Source organism: Anguilla rostrata, chromosome 2, assembly GCF_018555375.3.
Source record: "Anguilla rostrata isolate EN2019 chromosome 2, ASM1855537v3, whole genome shotgun sequence".
In the NCBI taxonomy this organism is placed as follows: domain Eukaryota; kingdom Metazoa; phylum Chordata; class Actinopteri; order Anguilliformes; family Anguillidae; genus Anguilla; species Anguilla rostrata.
The window spans coordinates 2,833,633-2,857,801 of NC_057934.1; the positions used below are offsets into that span (position 1 = coordinate 2,833,633).

Below are 24,169 nucleotides of genomic sequence, written 5' to 3' on the forward strand. Positions count from 1 at the left end.
TTTCCATCTGGCGTGGAGATGAAGTATTTTGTGTGGAAGTATTTCGGCTCTGGAAGCGGGCCACGGTGGCCAGTGCAGGACGGCCGTTAATACGCTCATTGCGGCTAATGTCGCGCGACGCTGCCAGTTTCCATTGAAGTTTCATTTAGCGGGAACTCCGCTGGGATCGCCCGCCAGAATTCCCGCCAGAAACTATAAATCTGACAGACGGGGACACATCAGAAACAAGCCGTCAAAGAGAGGAACCGCATCTCTTTATAGTCGCTTATAAACTGTCCAGACGTGCAGCGGTGGAAACTATTCAACGAATCTCAAGGTTAGGCTACAACTCGCATGCCACGCCCGCATGCCACGGCTAAGCTTTCTCTGAATGCTTTTTTTGAATGTTTACATCATCTCTGATAACACACTCCCGGAAAAGTCAGTAAACGATCACTGAAGCAGAGCTGAACTTGATTTTCTTTCTTTAATTGGCACCCATTAGACATCCTTAGCCATTGGCCACTGTCTGATGTTCATTGAGAAAATCATTCAGTATCAGCCAATAGTTGCGTTATTTTATGCCCCCCACCCCACCACATATACTGCCGAACAGGCTTTACCTGGACTCACCTGGGAGAACTGCACAGTGGAATGTCCCATTACAGTGTCTACTGAATTTAGTGCAAGTCACTTCAGAGTTGTGTAAAAATGTACGCCATGCAATTCATGTGCTACTGGATACACTTGTCTGTTGTTTTAGCCATTTTAAACAACTGCATTTAGATTTTGTTTAATTGTCAGTGAGCTGTTGTGTATTTACACTAGGCAGTACATGACAACCCAACTTCACTGATTGTTCATAGAACTACTAAAATCCTACGATACCCAGTGTTTTATCAGTCGACAAGGTTTGAAAGTCTGCCACACTGTGGCAGAGGACTGTAATTACAGAGTACAAATTATGAACAAATTATTGTGTTTTTATGAAAAGTAAGGATAGAAATTTTCAATATTCACAGTATTTTACAGTTGAAATAAAAATATATTATAGGCAGCATGCATAGTTGAAAGGCTTTCTTTAGCTTAACACAAGGCAAAGTTTTTATTGCCACATTCTGCCATAAATGAACGTTGTCAATATTCACCATCCATTAAACACAACTAAAATAAATGAATTCATAAAGAGCTATGGACCTGATCTGTTAACAAATGTGCCAAACAATTCTTTTCAGAGAACCAGGACCCCTCACTTTTGTGCTTAAGGGAATCTTCTTTTAAAAAAAAAAAAAGAAAACAAATGTATCGCCAGCAGAGGTCATTCTGTTAATCATTTAATCTTTATTGTGCCAAAATCAACCAGCATATACTGCTATATATTCTCTTCTGGTTGATATTAAATATTATGTACTGTATGCATACATTAATGATCAGAGCTACACAACACACATTTTCAGATTCAAAATCAGCAGTACGATTGACACGAAGACAACAAGGCCACCCTTCAGAACTGCAGGTGAGTTGCCGGAGCACCTAATCTTAAAACAGGAAGAGAACGAGAGAGCGGGAGAGAGGGGGCCCTAGCAGACTTCCTCTCCCCGTCGTTCTGCAGTGCTGTGTTTCCTGTGGAAAGGTATGGACACTGGGGACACCCTGAGGTAGAAGGAAGACTGCAGGTCTTTCTGCATATCCTTCACTTCACGATGAAAAGTAAATTACCTTTATTCCTTTTGACTCTGTATAGAAATGAACAAGACCAGGTCGAAACCTAGTACGTGGCTGGACCGTGTACGGGTGTGCGAAACTGTGGCCAGTTTGTTACAGGGATAGTCAGCGGTGGTGTCCATACGACCATCATGGTGTAACTTCATCACTCAGTCACTCAGTCACGGGCATTCGCGTTTTCAGGGCTGGCCCCGCTGTTGCGGTCCAGCCAAAAAAGAAGCGCGCCACCGTCCTGAGCCACATGTTAAAATTCCCCCGACTTAGTTTAAAGGTCGGAGGACAGAGGAGCACAGGGTAGCTACAGTGTCACCCGCGGGGTTTTCGTTTTTCTCAGGCACTGAGCGGTAAGGTCAGCGGTGTGAGCCCCGTGCGTCTGCCTGGCAGATACGACAGGTTCAGGCCGGTGCCTGAAGTGTCCAAAGTCACCGGTTCACCGGCCATCGTGCCTGGAGCTTCCGCCGCCCCTGCCAAGCTTTGCGATGCAGAGAAACGTCGTCTGAGACGGAAAGCTTGAAGTCAGAAGGCATGCAAAAAGATCAGCTGCACAAAGATGTCGTAAGACCTGTTTTTATAAATACATGCAGCAATTTAGGAAACCCAGATGTGTGGATTTTCTAACAGGAACGATCCTCCTTGAATAGCTGCAGTAACTTCATACACTCGATACACAAATACTTATAAACAAAACTATAAATCTTTAAAGTTTTTTTTCCTTCAAAATCCTACTTATTTCCCGGCCTTGAACTTCAGGAAAGAGATGTGCTCCTACAAGCAATGGGTTGAGCTTGCTTTTAGTTAGCTAACGGTTTAACTAAAAAAGCTGAGATAAGTTAACTGAAAAGGTGAGATCACAGGTCAACCCTTAAATTCATATGAAATGACATCAGATTTTGTTATACATGACTTCTCAGGCGCTGAGGTAGTGCCCTCGACATACTGTAGCCAGCTGCAGGTGATAGCTTCATTTAGTGTCATTCGTAAAAATATGATTGAGTATGTGGAATCCATTGTGCTGGTGTTGCTGAGTGCTGCACCGTTAAACTCCTGACAGGCCCCTCCCCCCTCCCACCGTGATGGTCTGCCATAGACGTACTTTTTTCTCTTTTTGTTGATTTCATTTTTCGTCATTGCCCTTCAAGCTTTTCCTCCAGGCTTACCGTCGGAATGATTAGCTCCCTCTGACAAGTGTGTTTACAGTCTGGGATTTGCGTGGATTATCTCTCTCTTTTTTCACCATTTTGTTTTTTTTTTACTAGTTTTACACATGCCTTGCATAACTAGCTGAGTGAAATGTGATCAAATTTTGAAACGCGGTTACCCTTTGGCAAAACAAACAAGGCTGATTAACCTTGGATGAATACGTTTTTATTGGCTAGATTAAAAAGGCTTGTCATCCAAGGCCAAGACGAGGCTACTAACAGCAGCACACCCACCCAGCCCCAGTACACAGAGGAAAATCAGTACGATTGTTTTTCCCAACTTCTCCAAGGGATTAAAAACAGCCAGAATCTGTGCACAGTATTCCTGGCCAAGTGTACAAATCCAGCTATTGCACATTGAATTACATCATGTACATAGTGTCTGGTAGAAAAAAACAAAATGCTTCACAAGTTCTGAGGTTTCAAAAAACAAATCCAAAACCTTTTTTAGAAAAAGCGTTGCGTTCTCCTGCCCTGGATCTGCCTCTCGGTCGCCCGTTGTGACCTGTGTGCTTGCAGGAAGCTTTCTCTCTCTCGCTATTTTCATACGCTCTCTTTCGTTACAGCGAATGGCGAGACCTACATGCAGAACCTCCGTGCGCTTGTGAGCAGCGGCAGTAGCCCGAGCAGAAGAGAGAGGGGACTGGAGGAAGGCGGTCTGGTTTGGGGGCCTGCGCCGGGGTGCAGGTAGGCCTTTCTTCAGCCAGGTGAGGCGGATGCTGGTCTAACTGAGTCTGTCAGGAACATTCATGCACAGTTCTGCAGTACAGCGGTGCGCTGGGGGCTGGATATTTTACATGCACAGCCCCAATGGTTTTTTTTTTTTTTCCCCAAACTGGCCCTTGTGTAAAATATACCTCAATATATCCAGCTAATGTAAGCAATCAGCAAATCTGGAAAAACAGAAACAAAACAAAAAAAACAACCGAGAAAAAAAAAACCTAATGATAGTAACAAACACCATGTACAATTTCAGTTAGAAATATATAAATACTTTTGTCAATGACTATGTATACATTCTGCATATGTGTAAATAAACATTTTAGACATATATTATAGAAAGTGTCCTGGGGGTAAGATAATCAGAGTCACATTTTTATTACTTTCAGGAAATAAAAGATGATTGTTCATCCCGAGCGTCATCGACTACAAAAAAAAAATGGTCCAAATGTATCCAGTGTTAAGACGAGGAGACGTAATCCATGCGAAAGGCCATTTCACACTAATACCTATTAACACGTTTGGCTGAATGTAACTGGAATTAGCTTAACACACATACAGTACTGTGCCACAAACCTGGAAAATGCTGAACGCGTCGTCTGGTGTTGCCGCGTTTTCTATCGGTTGAGAATGATTCTTTACTAAAATTCTTTTTGCTTTCAGTCAGCATGCTGGACAGCTCCAGTCGATAATACTGTGCAATTATCAAGTCGTTAATAATTATATATATATGGAATGAAAAATAATACATAATTTCAAAAGATGTGGCGTTGAACGTCCGCCATCTTTGATCCATATTGACCGATTACTGTGACTGAAGTGGAACACGTTTTTACCACCCCAGGGATGTGATCGTGTGTTGGGGAGGGATGGGGTCGGGGGGTGGGGGGGGTGGGGGGGTGGGGGGGGGGGTGCACTGGCGTTTGGGGGGGGGGTGGGTGGTGTCACAGGAAAATCAGCCTTGGCAACATCGCACGGCAGCATTAGGAACAGTAAAAACTGTGACTGTGATCGCTTTGCCCCGTGGACAAACGCATACAACATTCCAAACAAATTTACATACATACATACATACATACCTATACGTCTGTAATTTACAATACAGTGATTTAATCCATAATCATCTCTTAAATAAAATTGTGGTTCATTGCACTTGTTAAGAAATTAATACGATTTTAAAAGGCGAATGTCAACTCTGATTTTTTTTTAAAGGTGGCAAAGAGATACTGTACCGTAAGCCTGATTTAGAATAACAGTAAAAATAACAAGATTTGCAATATACATATTTGCAAAAGACCCTCACATATACATATACATGGATGTATGTGTAAATATATATATGTACATATACATGTACACGTTGTGCATATATATTCGATATATATTTACACGCATACACACATACATATATAAAATAAATAAATACATGAAAACATTCTTGGTTCATGGTTTCCTTCAAAGCGGTATTTGGCACAGTCTTTGACTCACCATATTGTCTGCTAGCTTGCTTGCCTTGTGTCCGTAGATGTGTCCTCCACCCTCATCCACGCCCCCCCGCAGTTAAAAGGGACCCAACTCTTTGGTCTGGGGGACTTCCTGGCTGGTCCGAGCGGGTGCGTGTGATGTATGGGGGGCAGTTTTTCGGGGCCCGTCCGGGGGCTGGCTGGCTGGCTGGCGGCCGCGTCTGGGGTGGGGTGGGGTGGGGGGGGGGGAGCCCCCCGCGGGCGGGTTGGGTCTGGCGTGCTGGGGGGCGGTGCGGTGCACTTGCGGACGACGCGCGCGCGCGCCCCCCCCACCCCCCCCTCTCTCCCGGGGTGGGCGGGGCTAGACGGCACCCTCGTTGTGCATAGTGTGGTTGGACTTGCCGTGCGCCAGGCAGTTCTGCTGCGTCGGTGGCGGCTGCGGCTGCTGGTTCAGCAGGTTCGACGTCTCGTCCGGCAGACCGTCGTGAAGCTCCGTCAGAGTCAGTTCGATTTTGGTGTACTCTCCGTCCGTGGACTGGGGCGTCTTGTCCATGCGAGAGGCCATGATGGCGTTCTGGTACTGCTGCCGGGTCACCTGACACACAGAGAAACAGACGTGGAAAACAACACATAAACAACTAAACATAAACATTTACTGCATCTTTAAACGCTGCAGTTTGCTGCTGTGCACTTTAGAGGAAGAGACTTTGATGTAGTGAATAGGAGAGGTCTTCCACAGCATCTTCTACAGTATTAATAAGTCTTCAACATTATTTTCTTTTTTGCTTTGATGAGAAATCACTTCACACTAATAATGGCCGGTTAAATCTGCGAATTCATAGAGGCCAGGAGAGGGAGAGAGAGAGAGAGAGATATAGAAATATAGACAGATAGAGAGATGAAGGCAAAGTAGCAAGAAAACAGGAACACATTTGTAAGCAAAAGAGAGAGAAAGAGAAGAGAGACAGACACAAAAAGAGAGAGCATGACAGTTTGCAACTCTAGTTTTTGAGGTGCGGTTCAGAGCGCAGTAGCGGTCTCACCTTGATGTACTGCAGGTCGGAGACGGCTCTGACGGAGTAGTCGGGCACGTAGACCTGCAGGAAGGCGTTCAGCTGGTTGTTGCTGCTCCCCAGCGTGGGCGTGACCGCGTCGATGCGGTCGCTCCGGTTCAGGGAGTCCGAGTGGTTCAGTCCGAATGGCCTTGGGGGAGACTTATTCTCTGCACGGCACAGGAAAAGACATAATGCAGCTAGCTGTGCATTTCAGCTGTGGTTGTTGAAGCGGTGTGAGCAGACCAGTGCATTGTGGGTTATGTACTTTTTCAGCAAATTGGTCAGTAGCAGAACCACATCATTAATGCTGTTATTGTATTACCTCCCAAGGGTGGATGATGTTTAATGTTTAGTACAGCACAAAACAAGCGGAAACACTTATCAGAGGAGGTCTTGGTCAGACTGCATTACTGCTTTAGTTAGTCCAACAGGATTGCTAACATTAAGGACTTTATTTATTTATTATTTATTTGTATTTATTTATTTATTTATTTTCACGGAATATGCAGTAAGATATAAAAAAAATATGCTATAACGTGTCTCATAATAATATGGTTCAAATAATATTGTTTTTTTATTTTTATTTAAACTCAACAATGTAAAACTGAGCAAAGACTAAACAAAAACAAATGGTTTTCTTTACTGAGAAATGTCACGCTGGTAAATTTCCGTTGAATTAGTGTTTAATTCAGTTCAAATAATACAATAGCAGAAAACGGAGCACAATTAAATGTACTTTGGACATTTCTCACAATCTCATTCTTTACAATTTCAGCAAATATACAAGAACATAAAACACACAAACACCTTACAGACCACCTTTGCATGAACAATTACTCCGAGCGCAGTATTTTATTGGCTCTTTCATTGGCAGAAGTCTGAACACAAGATGGCGCTCGCAGCGCAGAGAACGTGACATGGCATCGGCCTCGCGAACAGGCAGATTTAAACATGCAACAGTTTTCGTCCAATAAACAAACGGCTTCTCCGTCAATTCACAGCGGAGGAGATGCTGCAGCTCAGCTGACCTTGCAAAAAAGTTACACCGAAAACAAAATCAAAGGCGGTGCCAAGGAAAAAATAATGATAAAATGCCCTTTTCCAGACGGAAGACTTGTTCTTTTTAATTAAAGACAGATTATGTTTTCCACTTCTTAAAGAAAACGTTGAAAGGGCTTCCGCAGGGCAGCATTAATACCGCAATTTGGATGGAATGTATATAATCCCGGTTTGGATGTCTGCATAAAGCAGCGCGACGCGGCGCAGTACGGTAGGCTAGTGAACCGAATGTGATTAGGACACTACCTTGCCGTAGTTCCCGCGGGGCCAGGGCACGCCTGATGTAATTTGGCAATCGGAAAATTCTCGGAGCGGAGGTCATTAATAGAGGTAGGTTAGACCGAGAGTGTCTAGCTAGCGCTAGCGTGAGCCCAGCGGGCTAACTTTAATTCATGTGCTTGTTTACAGGGCCGAGCTAGTGGGAGGGCCCTGGCAGGGATAGGGGCGAGGCGGTACGCTACCCCACACACTGTGGCGGTAAAGAGGCCGCGGTGACCCAGCCACACACTTGGAAACTACAGAAACGCTCGGCTCCCCACAGGCTTTTACTCGACCTGTCTGCGGCACAAAAAAAAAAACCCATCGTAAAAACCGTTTGCGGTAGATTTATGAACACCGCATGGTTGTAGCCTACTTTTAGGTTCAAAAGTTCATGTAAGTGAAAATCTTGTACTATTATTTTTTCTAAAAAAGGATAGTTCTGAAAAGGAGATCATAATAATTCTACAAACTCTGATGTAATATCTTTAAGACTGATCTTTAAGACGTGACTAAAACTGAGCTTTTTTGACATGTAACATGGGATTCAGATCAGGGGTATGTTTAATTTTAATGTTAAGACTTTTTCATTATATTATACATTATTACAAGCTATAACCAGGCTGGCTGGTCATAACTCGTAATGAGTAAATTGCTTTACATTTTTTTAGTCTTTGCTGTATTTGTGAAGGAGACAGGTAGATAATTAAAGATATAACAGCATGGAGCTTCCAGTGTTTCAAACCTGGAGCCCTTGGGTCCACAAACAACAACATGACAGGCCTTCCGTTTATAAATTAAACTGTATTGCATCATAGCGAGTTAGGACAGGTGCACTGAGAAACAGGACAGACAGACAGACAGACAGACAGTTGGGGGTACAGACAGGCTGAGGGAGAAAGGAAGGTTTACAATACCTGGAGATCCTGCTAGTGACTCAGCTCTACTGACCACGAAGGTGCGAGACAGGGAGAGAGGAACTGGAGAGACAGGGACAGAGAGAGGGGAGGAACAGACCAGTCACCAGTGGAAACAACACCCCCCCCCTACACACACACAGCCATCTACACCTACACACTGTGGTCCGGATCCAGCCAAGCTGTGCTTAACTGTGACTATCTGTGACCGTTTATTTCCCACAAATACAGTTTAGCAAGTTCAGCAATTCCTCAGAAGGAACAAAGCAAAGCTGTGTTTGTGAAGGGCAGAAGCAAAGAAACAGGCGTTTGTAAGACCAGGCCTGTATCCAGCCATAAAGCAGCCAATCACGGGAGCTCAGAATGACACTAAAGATCCGTAGCACACACAGGAAGACTGAGTACAGTGTGGAGTATTGGCTAATGTATCATGTAGCCAATAATTATAGGTATTTTTCAAATGGCCTCAATGTAATTTATAAATCCCTGCTCCCTCAGAGAATCCTACCAATAAAAGTAAGAAGGGTTAAATATACAGAATAATAGCTTTGATGTTGCAGTTGCCTACATTCACAGAAATTAATTAAATAAAAAATGACTTTTGAAGGTGGTCCCTCAGGGTCATTCACAGGAATGAGCCAAATCTGATGTTTACTCTGCACCCTTACGTTAGGTTGCATTTAAAATTTGTTTGCAGTAAAAGACTCCGTGCTTGAAACGGGGTGCAGTTCTTAAAATTCAACAGCAGGTGTCTCTAAAAACATGAGTGAATGAAAATTTGTGAATGAATGAGAGGAAGTGAATGAAACTCTAAACCGTGAAAGAGGAGAGAGAGCGGTAAGCGAGCTAGCGCCTAGCAGCCCGGACGCCGCCTCGGTGCACGTTCCAGGACACGATCCGCCGCGCGGCGAGAGAACATCAACGACCGCGCGCCGCTCCTGCCGAGCCTCGGAACTCTCAGCGCCCACTGCCCCCCCCCCCCCCCCCCCGGCCGGACTATGACATCATTCACCAGGACCCTGACTCCAGCACCAGGCTGCGCTGCTGTAGCACCCAAGGCTGTGCTATTGTAGCACCGGGCTGGCTAGCACCAGGTGGTGCTATTTTAGCACCAGGATGCGCTAGCTTCGGGCTGACCTAGCCCCAGGCTGTGCTACTGTAGTACCGGCCCGGCTAGCACCAGGCTGTGCTACTGTAGCACTGGGCTGGCTAGCACCAGGCTGTGCTATTGTAGCACCAGGCTGGCTAGCACCAGTCAGTGTTATTGTAGCACCGGACTGAGCTAGCACCAGGCTGTGCTACTGTAGCACTGGGCTGGCTAGCACCAGGCTGGCTAGCACATCAGTGTTATTGTAGCACCGGGCTGAGCTAGCACCAGGCTGTGCTACTGTAGCACCGGGCTGGCTAGCACCAGGCTGTGCTATTGTAGCACTGGGCTGGCTAGCACCAGGTATTGTAGCACGGACTGACTAGCACCAGCGGCACTGAGCACTGTGCTAGCACCAGTCAGTGTTATTGTAGCACCGGACTGAGCTAGCACCCGGCTATGCTAACACCGGGCCACGTTAACACTGGCCCGGTGCTAGCACCCTTCGCGCTGCATGGGCGGTGATGAGGCGGCTCGGTTACCTGGCGAGGCGGTCAGGGCCATCACTCCGTAAGAGGAAAACGCTCCCGCCTCAAACTTCATCCCTTCCTTGCCCGCCTCCACCTCCACCTTCCCCTGTCAAGCACCAGACGAGAAAACACTGTTGCTGCCTCTTGGCTTCTACTATAGGCGTTTCACAAAGGCCCCAGTGACATAATACTGTACTACGTGTCAGGACAACTGGAATGTACTCAGTTACATCACCAGAGCAGGATTTTACATCAAATATGCTAACAGGCAAATATAATACAATGAAGTGAAAACATTTTTAATTATTCAAGAAAACAGTGAAAATTAGAAAAACATTTTATCTATAAACTGCAATAAAATATCAGACATTTTTGCACCTTTGTGGTCAAAAAGAAAATATTATTGACTCACTTCGATTGAAAAAAAACAAGCCTTTCTCCCTCCTCATCATCATCATCAATATTTGTTAAAATAAAACGTTAGTCTTATTGAGAATTGATACAAAGCTAATTGTAGTACAAATACTCCTAGGACTGCAGGGGTTTATGGGAAATCTAGCTGCGGTTCCCCGGAGTAGCTGGGCGACGGCAGGGGCCTCACCTGGAGGATGAGGATGAAGTGGTCGACGGGCTTGTTGCGGTGGAAGAGGTAGTGCTCCGGGCTCCTCCTGTTCTTGTCGTCGTACTTCAGCTCCTGGATGACGTTGGGGTGCTTGAGCAGCCGTAGGAGGATCTTCTCGGACATCTGACCAGGGCTGAAGGGCTCTATTTCTGTCCACGGAGAAGACGACAGGCGTCCCCCAAATTATCAAACTTGCCCACGTCAACGAGTACAAAGTAAACTACATTCACAGAGGGTCGCCAAGCTTGTGACATCAACCAGAAACTACAGGGTTATGGGACACGGCTGAGTCTGAGACCATGCTAATGTAATTATGGATGCTTTACAGCACATACAGTATAAAATTTAAATCGGATCAACCTTGTGTTTAATTTTCTATTACTTTACATCTCTAATTGTGGGCTGTAACAGTAATTCCATCTTTGTCAGCTTCCTGCAAACCAGAAAATGCCAGCGGCATATTTACTTGTTCTGAGCAGATTCTGGACCCTTTTTGTAACCATCACTTAATGAGCTCAGGTTTTTGAACAAGCGCTTTAACTTCCCTGGTCCGAGGCAAATCGGCGCCGACTCTGGGCCACTAGATAAGAACCGCCAGGGGCTGAACTCAGCGGGGAATTTAATTCACGGAACAACCGCGGGACCCAGATGGGGCCCGGGACTCGATAGGGCGTACGCACGGACGTGTTTTTTTAGGTCAGCGGTCTCAGAAGCCCGCTAACCCCTCAAGCGCCGGACCGGGGCAACGCGAGCAGGAATCCAGGCGGTAACGCTCCACACTTGCCTGTTGCCAGGAAACGCAGTGTGGCCAGTAGGAGCTGAGGTGATATTTTAACCTTCATCTCATTGTCTGTGGGCTTGAAGGCCGAGAAATCCTGCTTCCTCTCCCGGTGGGTGATTTTCTTTTTACTCTTGTTGTCGGCTGGGGGTTGAAATCGGGGTGGAGAGGGGGGTCGGGTGGGGGTTGGGGTGGGGGTGGGGAGGAAGAGAGAAAGAAGAGACAGCACACCTCAGATATGACTCCCATTGAATTTCAATGCTATCTAATCAGGAGGAAAGCCCGGCTGAGTTTAATTGTCAGCTGCACGGTCCAGTGTTCGCAAAATAAGCGCTGGCAATCGGGTGAGCCAGCTTTTATGTGGGCGTCCGCTACGCCACGCATATAAATGATCGCGGGAGCCATTGTTAAAATCACCAGGCAGCCTCCGCGTGAGATCTCGGTCGCTTCAGTGTGGATGGGAACACTCCGAGTGAGGCCTTTCTCTAAGCTCGGGCTTGTCAGTGCTAGCCACTTCTGAGGGGACAACACACACCAGCAGCTTCGGCAAAGCTCGCACAAGAAAGCAGCCATTTTAAAAACAGCTGGCCAAGCTTAAAAGACTGGCACATGATGTATGTTACTGAATCACATACAAACTGTTTGTTCGTATGCTACACTGGAGAAGGGTTTCCATAGCAACAGAGGAAAAACCTAAACACCAAGCTCAATTCATTATCATTGTACAAGTTGGATGCAGTAAAAGTTGTCACTAACTAAATTCAGAAACTTCTGTAAAATATCAAAAATATCCTTCATCGCACAAAACCGGCCTGGGCCAATTAAAAGATACACTAAAATAAAATAATTAATTATTTTTTTATCCAAAAATGAATGATCATTTTAAGCTATGTTGTAAAACATACATTGCAAGAGATCATGTTGACTGTTACTGAAAAAAGGGCCAACATAAACCAAATGAGCAAGGAACCATCTTAAGTATATAACCAAACATGGAGGATGAATTGAGAAAGAAATCGCCCATAACCTCCAACTACAGACTGCCCGTCCCACACCTGCACTGACTGAACCCACAGTGAGCTACGCGCGGTCAGTCCGGCGGCTGGGTATATGAAAGGCCTGTTCGCTGTTGGGCACCTACTGTACAAGTCTGTCTCGTCCAGGATCTCGGACTTGATGATCTCCTCGATGACGTCCTCCAGGGTGACGATGCCCAGCACCTCGTAGAACGGGTCGCCCTCCCCCTCGTTGTTCACCCTCTGGACGATGGCCAGGTGGGATTTACCTGGGGACAGAGGAGGGGCACAGTTTCAGTCAGGGGGTGACGGCCGGGCAGTGATTCGGGGGGGGGGGGGGGGTATCGGGACGTGCAGCGCAACGTGCAATTTTCCAGAAATGACTTGTCTCAGTTTTCAGGAATTGGAAATGGTAATATTTTGACTTTCGATGGTGCGTATCGTGATAAATCACTGGAGGAAAAATAAATTCTTCCTCTACCAAGTAAAGAATGAAATGTCATTCCTTGGAAGATCTACGCCATTTTGAAAAGTTTTTCGTGTTTTTAACAAGTCATCTGCTGGATGTGAAAGATACCTGGGTTGTGACAAGCGAGAAACCATAAAAGACAAGAGGCTCTCCACCCGGACAGACGACAGACTGACCACTTTACCCCACGGCCACAGAAATATCCACAATATCTGCTTTTTCCCAGGGCTGGCTAACGCACAGCTTTTAAAGCTCTCGTTCGTGAATACTGTCAAGCAAAACGCTAAACAAATTCTTCTCCTATTCTCAGCTTGTGATCATTTAAAAGGAATTTTCCAGTGGGGAAGGCTAATATTAGACCCCGAAATGAAGTTTCCATTCCACTTGGGCGATATTCTCACTGAAGTGACTGCTGTGTGATCTGATTGTCTTGGAGCTACTTGTTTAAATGCAGACAGGCAGGCTGGGACACTTGGTCCCCTTTTCTGTAGAAAAACTCCCGGCCTCTCTCTCTTTCTCTCTCTCTCTTTCCTCTCTCTCTGTCTCTCTCTCTCTCCTCTCTCTCTTTCTCTCTCTCTTTCTCTCTCTCTCTTTCCTCTCTCTCTGTCTCTCTCTCTCTCTCCTCTCTCTCTGTCTCTGTCTCTCTCTCTCTGTCTCTGTCTCTCTCTCTCTCTCTCTGTCTCTCTCTCTCTCTCTCTCTCTCTCTCTTCTCTGCTCTCTCTCTTTCTCTCTCTCTCTCTCTCTCTCTCTGTTTTGAGAGGAACACACCAGTGGGCACGTAATCCACAGGCCTTGGCCCCTGAGGGTCCTCCACTGATGCCCCCCCCCACACACACACACTGCCCATCCTGTTGTCATGTTAGCTAAAACAACACACATGAGTTTGACTCGATGAGTTTTAAGCATGAACCCAATTTCTTTAACAAACCACACATCAAACAAACAATAACCTCTCCCTTCGCATCCTTTTTCCCCAGCCCCCCATGAAGCACGTCTCCACAGAACCGTAATCGCATACGATTGGCTACTGCATTTTCACCAAAGCCACACCTGTAGCGCTGAGAGAGGGCCTCCAGTCAGATACAGCTTCGGTGCTGACTGGGTCAGATCACAGCCGCTAGCTATTCATGCTTAAATAGCACCAGATACAGCGTACCGAAGCTAGGGCTAAAATAACACAACTGAGAATACGTGTTCTAAATGGAAGTGCTGCATAAATAACTAATTATTCGCTTTTTGATTGAGACTACAGTACAAAACCGCTCACAATTTTACAGTTACAAGATTAGTTATCGACCATCAGGATCGTACACTTCAGAGAGGGTTTCAGAATATTACAGAGGGTAGAACGCAGCCTCTCTGAGATGAAGTACTGGTCATGTCCAAATCAGCATACTTGCCCACTATTGAGTATACAGGTTGTATACAACTTGTATACTCAACAGTAGGCAAGTGCGCTGATTCGGACACGGCCAAGATTCTGAATGTTGTCATGTAAGCAGCAAGTAGCCTACACATACTACATAGTCTGAAATCTGGTGGAGGAGGCCTGTTTACACACACGGTCATCATTAGACCCTTTCTCATCGTGCCTGGCCTTGTGGATGTCACTGGGAGTTGTGTGGGTGGCCGTTGTGTACTTCACGTCATTGGAAAGTGATGCAACGTGCAATCTTTGCTGGAAATGACGTCATGCGTTCTTTGCTTTCTTGTGATGCTCTTGTTCATCCTTCAGAAAATGAATTATTTTCACTCAACAACTACTCGAATTAACACGCCAGTGGTTCGTAATGCCTGGTCCTTCAACAATTGAGTGGAAGAAGGTCTAGCTCTTAGAACACAAATGAAATCTGCCTGTATTACAGACATAATGAGTTAATTACCATAACTCAGCATCCAGGGAAATATCCACATTTCTCCTCTAGTTTTACTCCTTTAGTTTCTCCAGTAGTTTGCTAGAAGCATCCATAGTAACATCCTTTTTTATTTCATGAATATGCCAAATTTAAAAGGTTTGTTTATAAATCGCACCGCTGTACGTTTTCAGTCTAGCATCGAAAAGCATAGCACAGGACTGCGCACAGTAAAATACCCTGTGTTAATTCAATTCAGCTGGGACCACATGTACTCTATAAGAGTTGATGTAACATTGAGCATTTTTACTGTGCAGGGATGTACCCAGAATCCGTGGGACTTCACCAAAACAAAACCAAAAACTCAGAAAGGAACACAAGCTTCCCGGGATGAGGGCTGGGCACTGAGCATATAAATAAGGGAATTAATGCAGGCATGTCCGGCCGTCTGCTGGGACCGGCGGTGGATGGGACCCACAGAGCAGCTGCAGCGTCTCTGGGGTCTACAGACATGTGTACTCATCCACCCATTTCAGCTCAGAGAGAGGGGGGGGGAGAGAGAGAGAGAGAGAGAGGGAGGGGGAGACAGTGGGGGGAAAGAGAGATGGGGAGACAGAGCGGAGAGAAAGACAGCATGTCACTCACTGTCATTGTGGAGAAAATTCAACGCCAGTTTGGATTCTGAACTCTATAAAGATAGTGGAGGCCTGGAGGTACATTTTTCTTCTTTAAGGAACAAATTTCCCAAATGTGCCCTGAAATGAATTATTAAACCCATGGCTAGGGGTACAGTTTTATGAACCTATAGGTTAGAATCCCAGTGGCAAATATTGCACCTTTTTAGCCACTGTTTCATACCTTTTTTTACATTACAGGCATTTAGCAGACGCTCTTATTCAGAGAGACTTACACAACTTTTTACATAGCATTTACATTGCATCCATTTATGCAGCTGGAGCAATGCAGGTTGAGTAACCTTGCTCACAGGGTACACCACCAGAGTCCAACCCTGCAATCGAACTTGTGATCCCTGTGTGAACTACAATGTGTCAGATGCTGGTTTTTCCTGAGAGTGTGGCTTGAAAGTGGACTTAATTTATTTCTGAATTAACATTGTTGTATTAGTGAACCACAGATCACTGAAGACGGTCCTCCTGTAGTAAGAATTGTGCAGTTAGTTCATTGTAGTAATAAAAAATGTTTTACGGCTCTATTCATCCACTCATCTTTACGCTTTCTCTGTAATTAACATGGGAATTAGAAATGCTATATGTATTACAGCATAATTGAATAATGCACGGGTAAAAACTACTCTGAAGTGAAGATATTGCAGAATTGTGAGGCCATGTGGGGCTGGGGGGGGGGGGGGGTGAGCTTTGATCTCCAGGCGTCCTTAATGTGACGGCCTTTATCAGTTATCGGGATTTATCAGTTAGCGGGGGGGGAAAGCGCGAACCGAGGCTATGGATAATTAGCCTAGCGGAGATCTCTATCTCTCAGAACAATGAGAGTCCAACAGGTGAACCCATCGAAGCCGGAGTGTGAGTGTGACGGGCCAGGTTACGGCTGGCCTATCTGTCCGAATTCCACAGTTACCTGCAAGTGCGTGCGTGCGCGCAGCCTCTCACGTTCCAGAATAACCCCGATGACACGCGCGGCGCGGTTATCTGGCCTCAGTCGGTCACGCCGAAGACGATTCTTTTTATGGCGTCGGCTGTGCCAACAAAGATAAGCGCTTATCTCTCCCGATTAACGATTAAGCTCGTTTTCGGTCTTCGCCTTTGGGGCTTGCACTCGAAATACGCGTCTTTCCAAGAAATCCCACGACCAGGATCAATTTTTAACTGGCAAATTCTCTCCATAAAAATGTAAACACTTAGTATCACTTTAGCTGACGGCAAGGCCTTTTGAACATGTATCCGAATAGAGTATTTCAAACCCAATGAATTAGGCCGCAATTCAGTTTGAATGCGGACGTTCCATTTAATTAGCCTTCATATAGGTTAATATAGGAATGGAACAACTACTACTACCGATAATGAACACCAGAGAGACGACAGTGTACATATCACATACCATGAGAACCACCAAACAGTGCTCATTCTGCTGGAACTGAAATAAAATTCAGTATATGCAGGAGATGCACTCTAACATGGAGCAGGTGTGTGTGCACCACCACCACTGTTTTAAGAGAAACGAACGACTGAATGAAGGACAGGAAAGAAAGGTTTCGAGTTTTCCCGTGTCCTTTATCGCGCACGCAGACAGGACAGCATCGTGAGTGTGTGAGCCGTGCGCTTGACCTGCGTGTCAGCTGTGTGACTTCTGTTCAGACATACGAAGCTCGGAAGCTCGGCCTTAAATCTTTCCTGTCTCACTGTCCCACAAGATGACTGCATACTTTCCACTTTCCCACAAAAAAAAAAAAAAACGAAGAAGAAAAAAAAATTAGAACGACAGGAAAATGCGACTAATGTCTTCCAAAAATACGCAGAAGACAAACACGCACTGTGTATTCATAGCTCCTTGGCTGCTATAATTACAGCTGCGGGTTTTTTTTCTTTTTTCGGTTCTCCGTGCCGGTTGACCTCCGGGGGGCCCCTGGGAGCCCCGTGTGGACGGTGGACAGCTTTTTGGATCTGTGGATGGCGGTGCTGGCGCCCCCCAGCGCCGAAGCCATCCGCTGGGCCCCCGGAGGCCCACAGGCCCCTCACACTCCGAGGGCCTGGTCCCCTCCTGGAGGGACCACAGAGCCAAGCTAACAATGATTAGCGCAGTGCTAGCCAACCCCGTCCTGTAGGTTTTTCACTCCAACCCTGGCAGAGCACACCTAATTCAACAGGTAGAATTAGGCTGCACAACCCTGTTCCTGGAGATCTACCATCCTGTAGGTTTATATTTAAACTCTAACTTGGCACACCTGACTCTGAGATCTCCAGCTGTTGAATGAGGTGCGCTTACTTAGGGTTGGAGTAAAAACAGACAAGATGGTAGATCTCCAGGAAGGGCAGCCGTGATTTGAAATATACATCCCAAAGCGTAAGCGCCTGTGGAATCCATGCTGTCCTGTCCTGTAGTTTAGCAGACACGTCTACATCAAGCAACCAATTTCACAGAAGAGAAACCTCCACTACCTTACACTGCGAGGTCACACACGGTCATCATCATGCCACATTCCCCCTGTCTAATACAGAAGCGAGGACTGGAAACTGCATTTTTTTACCCTTGGGTTTAGAGGGTAACATTCACACCTGCACCTGAGTACAGAAGTAGCACCACAGAGAGCTACTACATATAATAAAGCGATCAAAACGTGAGAGAGAGAGAGATGTTTTTGTAAATTGGACCTCGATGCCGAACACAGCACGTAACAGGCCGTCCATCCATAAGGGATATAATACACCCAGGATTCTTTAGTCTCCCGTCACCCCACCCCAATTTATTCCACCGCTCAGTTCCATAAGAACGGGACCGGGGCGGGTAACGGCGGAGCAGGGGGACCGGATTGGTCGAACCAGGGGAAAGGCCGAGCGGAGCGGAGGGACCGGATTGGTCGAGCCGGGGGAAGGCAGAGCGGAGGGACTCCGGATTGGTCAAGCCGGGCAGAGTGCGTGGCACTCGTTACTCACCCTGAGAAATTCTCACAAGGCCTTCTGGGACCTCCCCCCCGCTCTTTTCCACCATTCCCAGCTTATTTATGGAATGCAATTTGTCATATTTTTCCATAGTGGAATTTCCTCTATAAATAGGGCGGTGAGGCTCGCGGGCCGGCCCTGTGTCTGTGCAGGCCACCGATGCCTGTCTCAAACATTTTGGGTTTGATAAATATAGTAAAACTCCAAAAGGCAATGGGAAAAGGATCGAAGAATACTCCTCAGTCCGGGTTCAAAGCACCACAAGTCATTCAGGCCAACTCTTCGTTTCGCTGCCTCCGGACCCTTGAAAGTGACCACTAATAATGAGCCAATTACACACACACACACACACACACACACACACACTCAATCTATTTTAAGGTCCCAGTTTTTCAGAATTACCATGGCTTGGATATACATCAGACAAGCTCCAATGCTGTCCACAGGCTAGTGATGTCACCACAAGGTGTTTGATAGTTTTACTCATGCACAGATAGGTCTGACTGTGGGGATGTTCATTAAAATGTAGGGTTTTTTTTCCAGTGGCAAATGACACCCAAAAGCATTTGGTTTGGATGGACAAGTACTTACGAGTTGAAACTCAAAAACATTGACGTGGTTGTGGCCTAATATGTTCAGTACTAAATGTTTGGTGGTTCAGGTCCAACACATCCAACGAAACACTTTTGCTGTGTTGACAGCTCAAATCATAACTTAATCTTGTGCACAGATCTTGATGAATTTGTGACATTGCTCCCAGTTTCAGTGCTGATATAAAGTGGCCGGCTTCTGCCTCTGTCTGACTTAGCAACTTAGCAAGCTCGCTGCATTCCTCATACTTCTCAACTGTTCTCAAAATTACCAAGCTATGCTAACATTTGTGCTTAGTTAACCTCTGTGATTGTGAAAGGCAGAAACCAGAATTTAATTAAATTTTTTCCCATTTTCTCCCCAGTTTAGTCGTTATACCAGTTCCCCGCGTGTATCACACAGTCCTGGTCGATGCGCTATCCTCTGTCGGTCTGGGGAGGGTGTAGACTACCACATGCCTCCTCCGATACATGTGGAGTCACCAGCCGCTTCTTTTCACCTGACAGCGAGGAGTTTCACTGGGAAAGCGTAACGCGCGCGGAGGTTCACGCTATCTCCTCCAGATCCCTCTGAACAGGCGCCCCGACCAATCAGTAGGAGTTGGTAATGTAACGATCAGGACTCATACCCTCACCCGCAAACACTGCCGGGGATTGAACCCGGGTCTCTGCGGTGGTAGGCGAGTGCTTATACCTCTACACTACCCAGACGGCCCAGAAACCAGTATTTTTTTAAAAACCGGAGAGACCAAAGTTAAGCCTGCTCAGGTATGTAGAGTGACACACTAACCTATATTCTGAGTATCAGTGACTGAGCCTGCTGGCTTTCATAAAGAACCAGTGCTCTGACTGTGCACTTACTGAACAGGACCTGTTTCTATTGAGATCAGTCAACACTACCTACATACCACCATTATAAAAATCATAAAGCACTACATGTATTGAGACAAAACGAAATAATTTTTATATTAATAAATTTGCTTGCAATCAACAAAGAGGACAATTTAATACATTTCATAAAAACAAGCACCACATTTATATGCCTCAACACAGCGCTTGGTACATAATGAAATTGGCAGACAAATATTGGTTAAATTGGTAAAATTTTGTGGCTAAGAAAGATATTCTTTCTGCATTAACATCAGTGTAAATTTTTGTGCTGTATCTCGTTCAAAACGTAAGATTTTCATCCAGATCCTTTTTCATTGTTTATTGTAACTATTTTTAATGTGCTTAGTAGGTGGCCTGCAGTACTTAAGTAGAAGTGAATTATTTGTTTAGTGCTAAAGTACTTTATTCGTAAACTTAAAAGCACAGGGGGACATGAAAACTGGATTTACAGTTTGAATACCGCTCTGACAACTGATATATTGGTGTTAAAACAGCGTTCAACACATTTTTGCAATTTATAGACCGGAGGAGTGTGGGGTTATTATCGGGTCTACGGAACGTCAAAGATCCTTCTCTCTCTCTCTCCAGGGGCTAACGTGGCCACAATGAAGCCCCAAGCTCCCTGGGGGGAGAGTTTTATGGCCCTAGTAAAAGTTTGGGTGACCCTAAACCCTTTGGATTGATGAAAAAAAAAAACAGAAAACAGTAGTAAAAAAATAAAGATCATCGGTGCAATGGGGTCAAGGATTTACACACTGGGTGAACTCTTGAGTGCCTACAGCGAGAGCCGAAATAAACATCTACTAAAAATGCAGGTCCTCGGTTTTCCCAGCACCAACGTCGAGGAGCCAACGGAAGAGTCTGCATGACTGTCCATCTGCTGCTGTATAAAAACTGGGCCACTGAGAGGCGTACGACCTACAGCCTTCAATGCAAACAGGGACAGGACCGGGACACCCCCCTATATAGAGATATGTGGTTCACACTCCCGTTTGCAGCATATTTCACACCTTTCCTGTTCCAATGTAAAACCGTTACTTTTTAAAATCACATAAAATAACTTTACCATGAACCTTTTCCACACAGAGGCCCAAGTTGATTTTTTATCAATATTTTCACGGGGTTGTATGTAACTGTGGACACACAAATATATTACATGGATTGCAGACCCTCCAGTAGTCGTGTATAATAATGGTTAAGAACATGGGCTTGTAATTTAAAGGTTGCGGGATTGATTCCCAGCTAGGGTGCTACAACTGTGCCCGTGAGAAAGATGCTTAACCTGAATTGCTTCAGTAAAATATTCAGCTGTATAAACAGACTGTGTAAAAAAACAAGCTCTGTGTAAAGAGCTCTGGACAAGAACAGCAGCTAAAGGCATTAATTAAATTTAATTAAACAGCCTAATGGGAATGACTGAGATCTGTAAACACTGTGCCAATGGCCACACCTCTTGTTATTTATTAGAAACCAGTTGTAAATTTTAACCGGGCGAAAGAGTTATCCCCACCAAAAAGCATCTTAGCTACTGGCAAGAGGAGGCATCTGATGCAGTAACCAAGTGTGCAAACAAACAGGATGCTGAAAAGCCTGGAGAAGAAACCAAATCAATGCCCACGTTCACCTGCAATGAAATACCCGCTTGACCTCAGTGAATAATACGCTGCAGTGCATCCTGCTTCCGCTGACTTCCTGCAGAAATGTGAATGGTGCTCTCCAACTCTCCGCCCCCCAGGCAAACAGGTGATTACGTCTGGCTTAATTGTTTTCCCTTTGTCTGAATAATCCCCGGATAATTAGCTAGGAGGCATTTGTCGAATTATGTAATTATTCAGAAAGAAAGCAAAAAAAGAAAAAAAAATTGGTGTTGCCATGGTTTCTGAAAATTATGCAATGCATTGACGTCATATATAAACAAATACTTCCCATCAATGGTGACACAGATGCAACAGTAAAGTGATCCACTTCCATAGCATTCCAGAGCTGAATAACGACACATCGATCAAGATATTAATCTGGGAACACCGTATGTGACGTGTGCACCAGCACCATTGCACCCTGACAAATATGACAGTTTGCAAATAGGTTGTGCATCTACCGAATATGTGCTGAGGTTGTTTTAAAAGGGCCAGCGGACTCTGCAGCTCTGATGTGGCAGTAACAACCACACACACAGACAGATACCTTATTAATGCACATACTGATAAACTGACTTAAAACTGCATTAAAGATCCTCTTATCTTTGCAGTCTCTCTACAAACATTGCAAGGTGTTTTTCTTACTTTGCAAAAAGAAAAAAAAACCTGTGTGATGTAGTAAGCTCCTCTGCTGCACCAGAGCAGACACAGAAGCACACGGTTAATCTTGTGCAAATTAGTAAATTCTCCACACACCAGGCAAGACGCCAGAAGCACACACTGGGGGGCATGCCACGGACGTCGGACGGCTTACCCAGCATGCATCTGGCAGCTAGCTGGAGAAACCCTGAGCACCCAAAAAAAAAAAAAAAACACACAGGGATGGCATAGCCATTCAGAGCAGACCACACTCCTCTCTGTCAAAATAAAAGTAATGACAACAGGTAAAAGGTGGGCCTGTCTGGCATATATTCTGTTTAAGGTCGTACCGGCATGCCAGCACTTCCTGTCGACTTCATAGATGCACATTTTTCAGTAGGTTGAGGGAGTGTTATTCTGTTTATTTTGGGACAGAACCAGAAAAATTTTATTTTACTTTGATACAAGGAAAAGCCTGTGTAGTCCAAATAACATGAAAATGCACGAGAGGATTTTCAATAAGTTATTTGTTCATTGTATTTAAGGTAAAACAACCAACTACACATTCAATCAAATTTATATTTAATCAAAAGTGTTTTTTGCATAAATTTTGTTTTCTGGAGAGATGCCCTTAACATTTTTAAAACTATGGCAAAACCAACGGAATGTTGTTTAAAAATAAATAAATAAATAAATAAATAAACAATTCAAAAATCAGTCTAAGTTCGCGCTGTGACAGCCAAAATCCCACATAATTCTGAAGACTGACCCTGCCTCCACATCTAAGGCAACGCGTGTAGCATAACCAAAGATTAAGAGTCCGGAATCAAAGCATACCAGCTTCCCCAGTTTAAAATTCCAAAGAGGCCGACAGCTCTGTCTTGGGAGAGTTTCAAACCTTCAGAGAAACGGGGCAGAAATATGACTGGAAAACAAATGTAAGCAATCGCGTGAGAGAATGAGAACAGATCATTCGACGGGTCCTCAGCTGTTACAACCGCGCAAAGTCCCTTGTAAGTGAGAAAAGTTTTAGTTTTTCTTTTTTCTTTTCTTTTTTTTTTTTTTTTGCTGAAGTTGGAGAACAGACACTGTGCCCAGTGTAATCAATGAGGCCCGCGCTGGGCTTCCCTCTTGAAAACTGGGGCTTGGATGGCGTCCACGGCCGGGCATTAAAGCTGCGTTTGTGTCGTTTGGAATTTACAACATTGAGGGAAAGTGGGCACGAGGACAATAATGCAGGACAGTTGCTCAAGCCACAGGCGGGTAATTCTGCCCCCCGATTGCGTTATGCGCGTCGGTGCCAGACCGGGTAAACGCGTTATGGAAAAATGCGTCCGAAAACGGCTTGATCGTCATCAGCCTTTTATCCTCGCGTGGCATTTTTAACGGTTTTGTTTTATCGATTTTTATTTATCTTGCTGAATCGAAACGCACCTCGCAAATGTTTGAGACCCAAGAATCTTAAGACTGAAGCACCTTTCCAAGAATGATAATGTGCATTGAAGCAATTGAGGTGCATCAGAGTGTCAATTAAATAAAAAGACTGCCATACTTATTCATGAATAATAATGGTAATCCGTAACAATTAAGTTGACATGGATAACTTAACATTTTTGTCAATGAGCAGTCAATCTGTGCTCATTCAGCATCAACTGCCTTGGTGTAGAAAGTGCAGAGGGATTAGCCTCACTATGTTTGCATATCTCTCATTCCATGCTCTGTAAAAAGGCATAATATGCATGCACCACAATGTATTATGGTAAATAAAATTAAAATGTGCAATAAACTGAGCAAAAACACAATCATGTAGAAAACTTTCAAAATCTAGCCAACAGTTAAATTGAAAAATACAGTTATAGTAATAAAAACAATAGCAATAACAATAAGTAGTGTCCCATCAGTCTATCAATCATTTATATGATAAGCCAAAATTGTTGTCTGCTGATTTGTAATCAGCTAATAAATGAATGTGCCGTATCTCTAATGATAAGAAAAAATCCATCAGTAAAAATGAATCCTTTTGGTGCTGAAGAGCTCAACAGCTTAG

At 44.9% G+C, this 24,169-nt stretch overlaps 1 protein-coding gene across 2 annotated transcripts in view; it reads right to left on the reverse strand.

The window, feature by feature from the left end:
• Window positions 1–1,300: 1,300 nt before the first annotated feature.
• The window catches only part of cnnm2b (cyclin and CBS domain divalent metal cation transport mediator 2b), a 42,281-nt gene continuing 19,412 nt past the window's right edge, over window positions 1,301–24,169 (reverse strand). Inside the window, exons 2-8 of one of the 2 annotated variants that reach the window (XM_064315362.1) lie at window positions 12,534–12,677; window positions 11,399–11,536; window positions 10,594–10,763; window positions 10,005–10,098; window positions 8,376–8,438; window positions 6,130–6,308; window positions 1,301–5,681 (exon numbers count right to left, since the gene is read on the reverse strand). In XM_064315362.1, the coding sequence (XP_064171432.1) occupies window positions 5,448–5,681; window positions 6,130–6,308; window positions 8,376–8,438; window positions 10,005–10,098; window positions 10,594–10,763; window positions 11,399–11,536; window positions 12,534–12,677 (1,022 nt within the window). In that variant the 3' untranslated portion in view covers window positions 1,301–5,447. The remainder of the gene's footprint in view (window positions 5,682–6,129; window positions 6,309–8,375; window positions 8,439–10,004; window positions 10,099–10,593; window positions 10,764–11,398; window positions 11,537–12,533; window positions 12,678–24,169) is intronic. The other variant, XM_064315368.1, reaches the window with a different exon arrangement.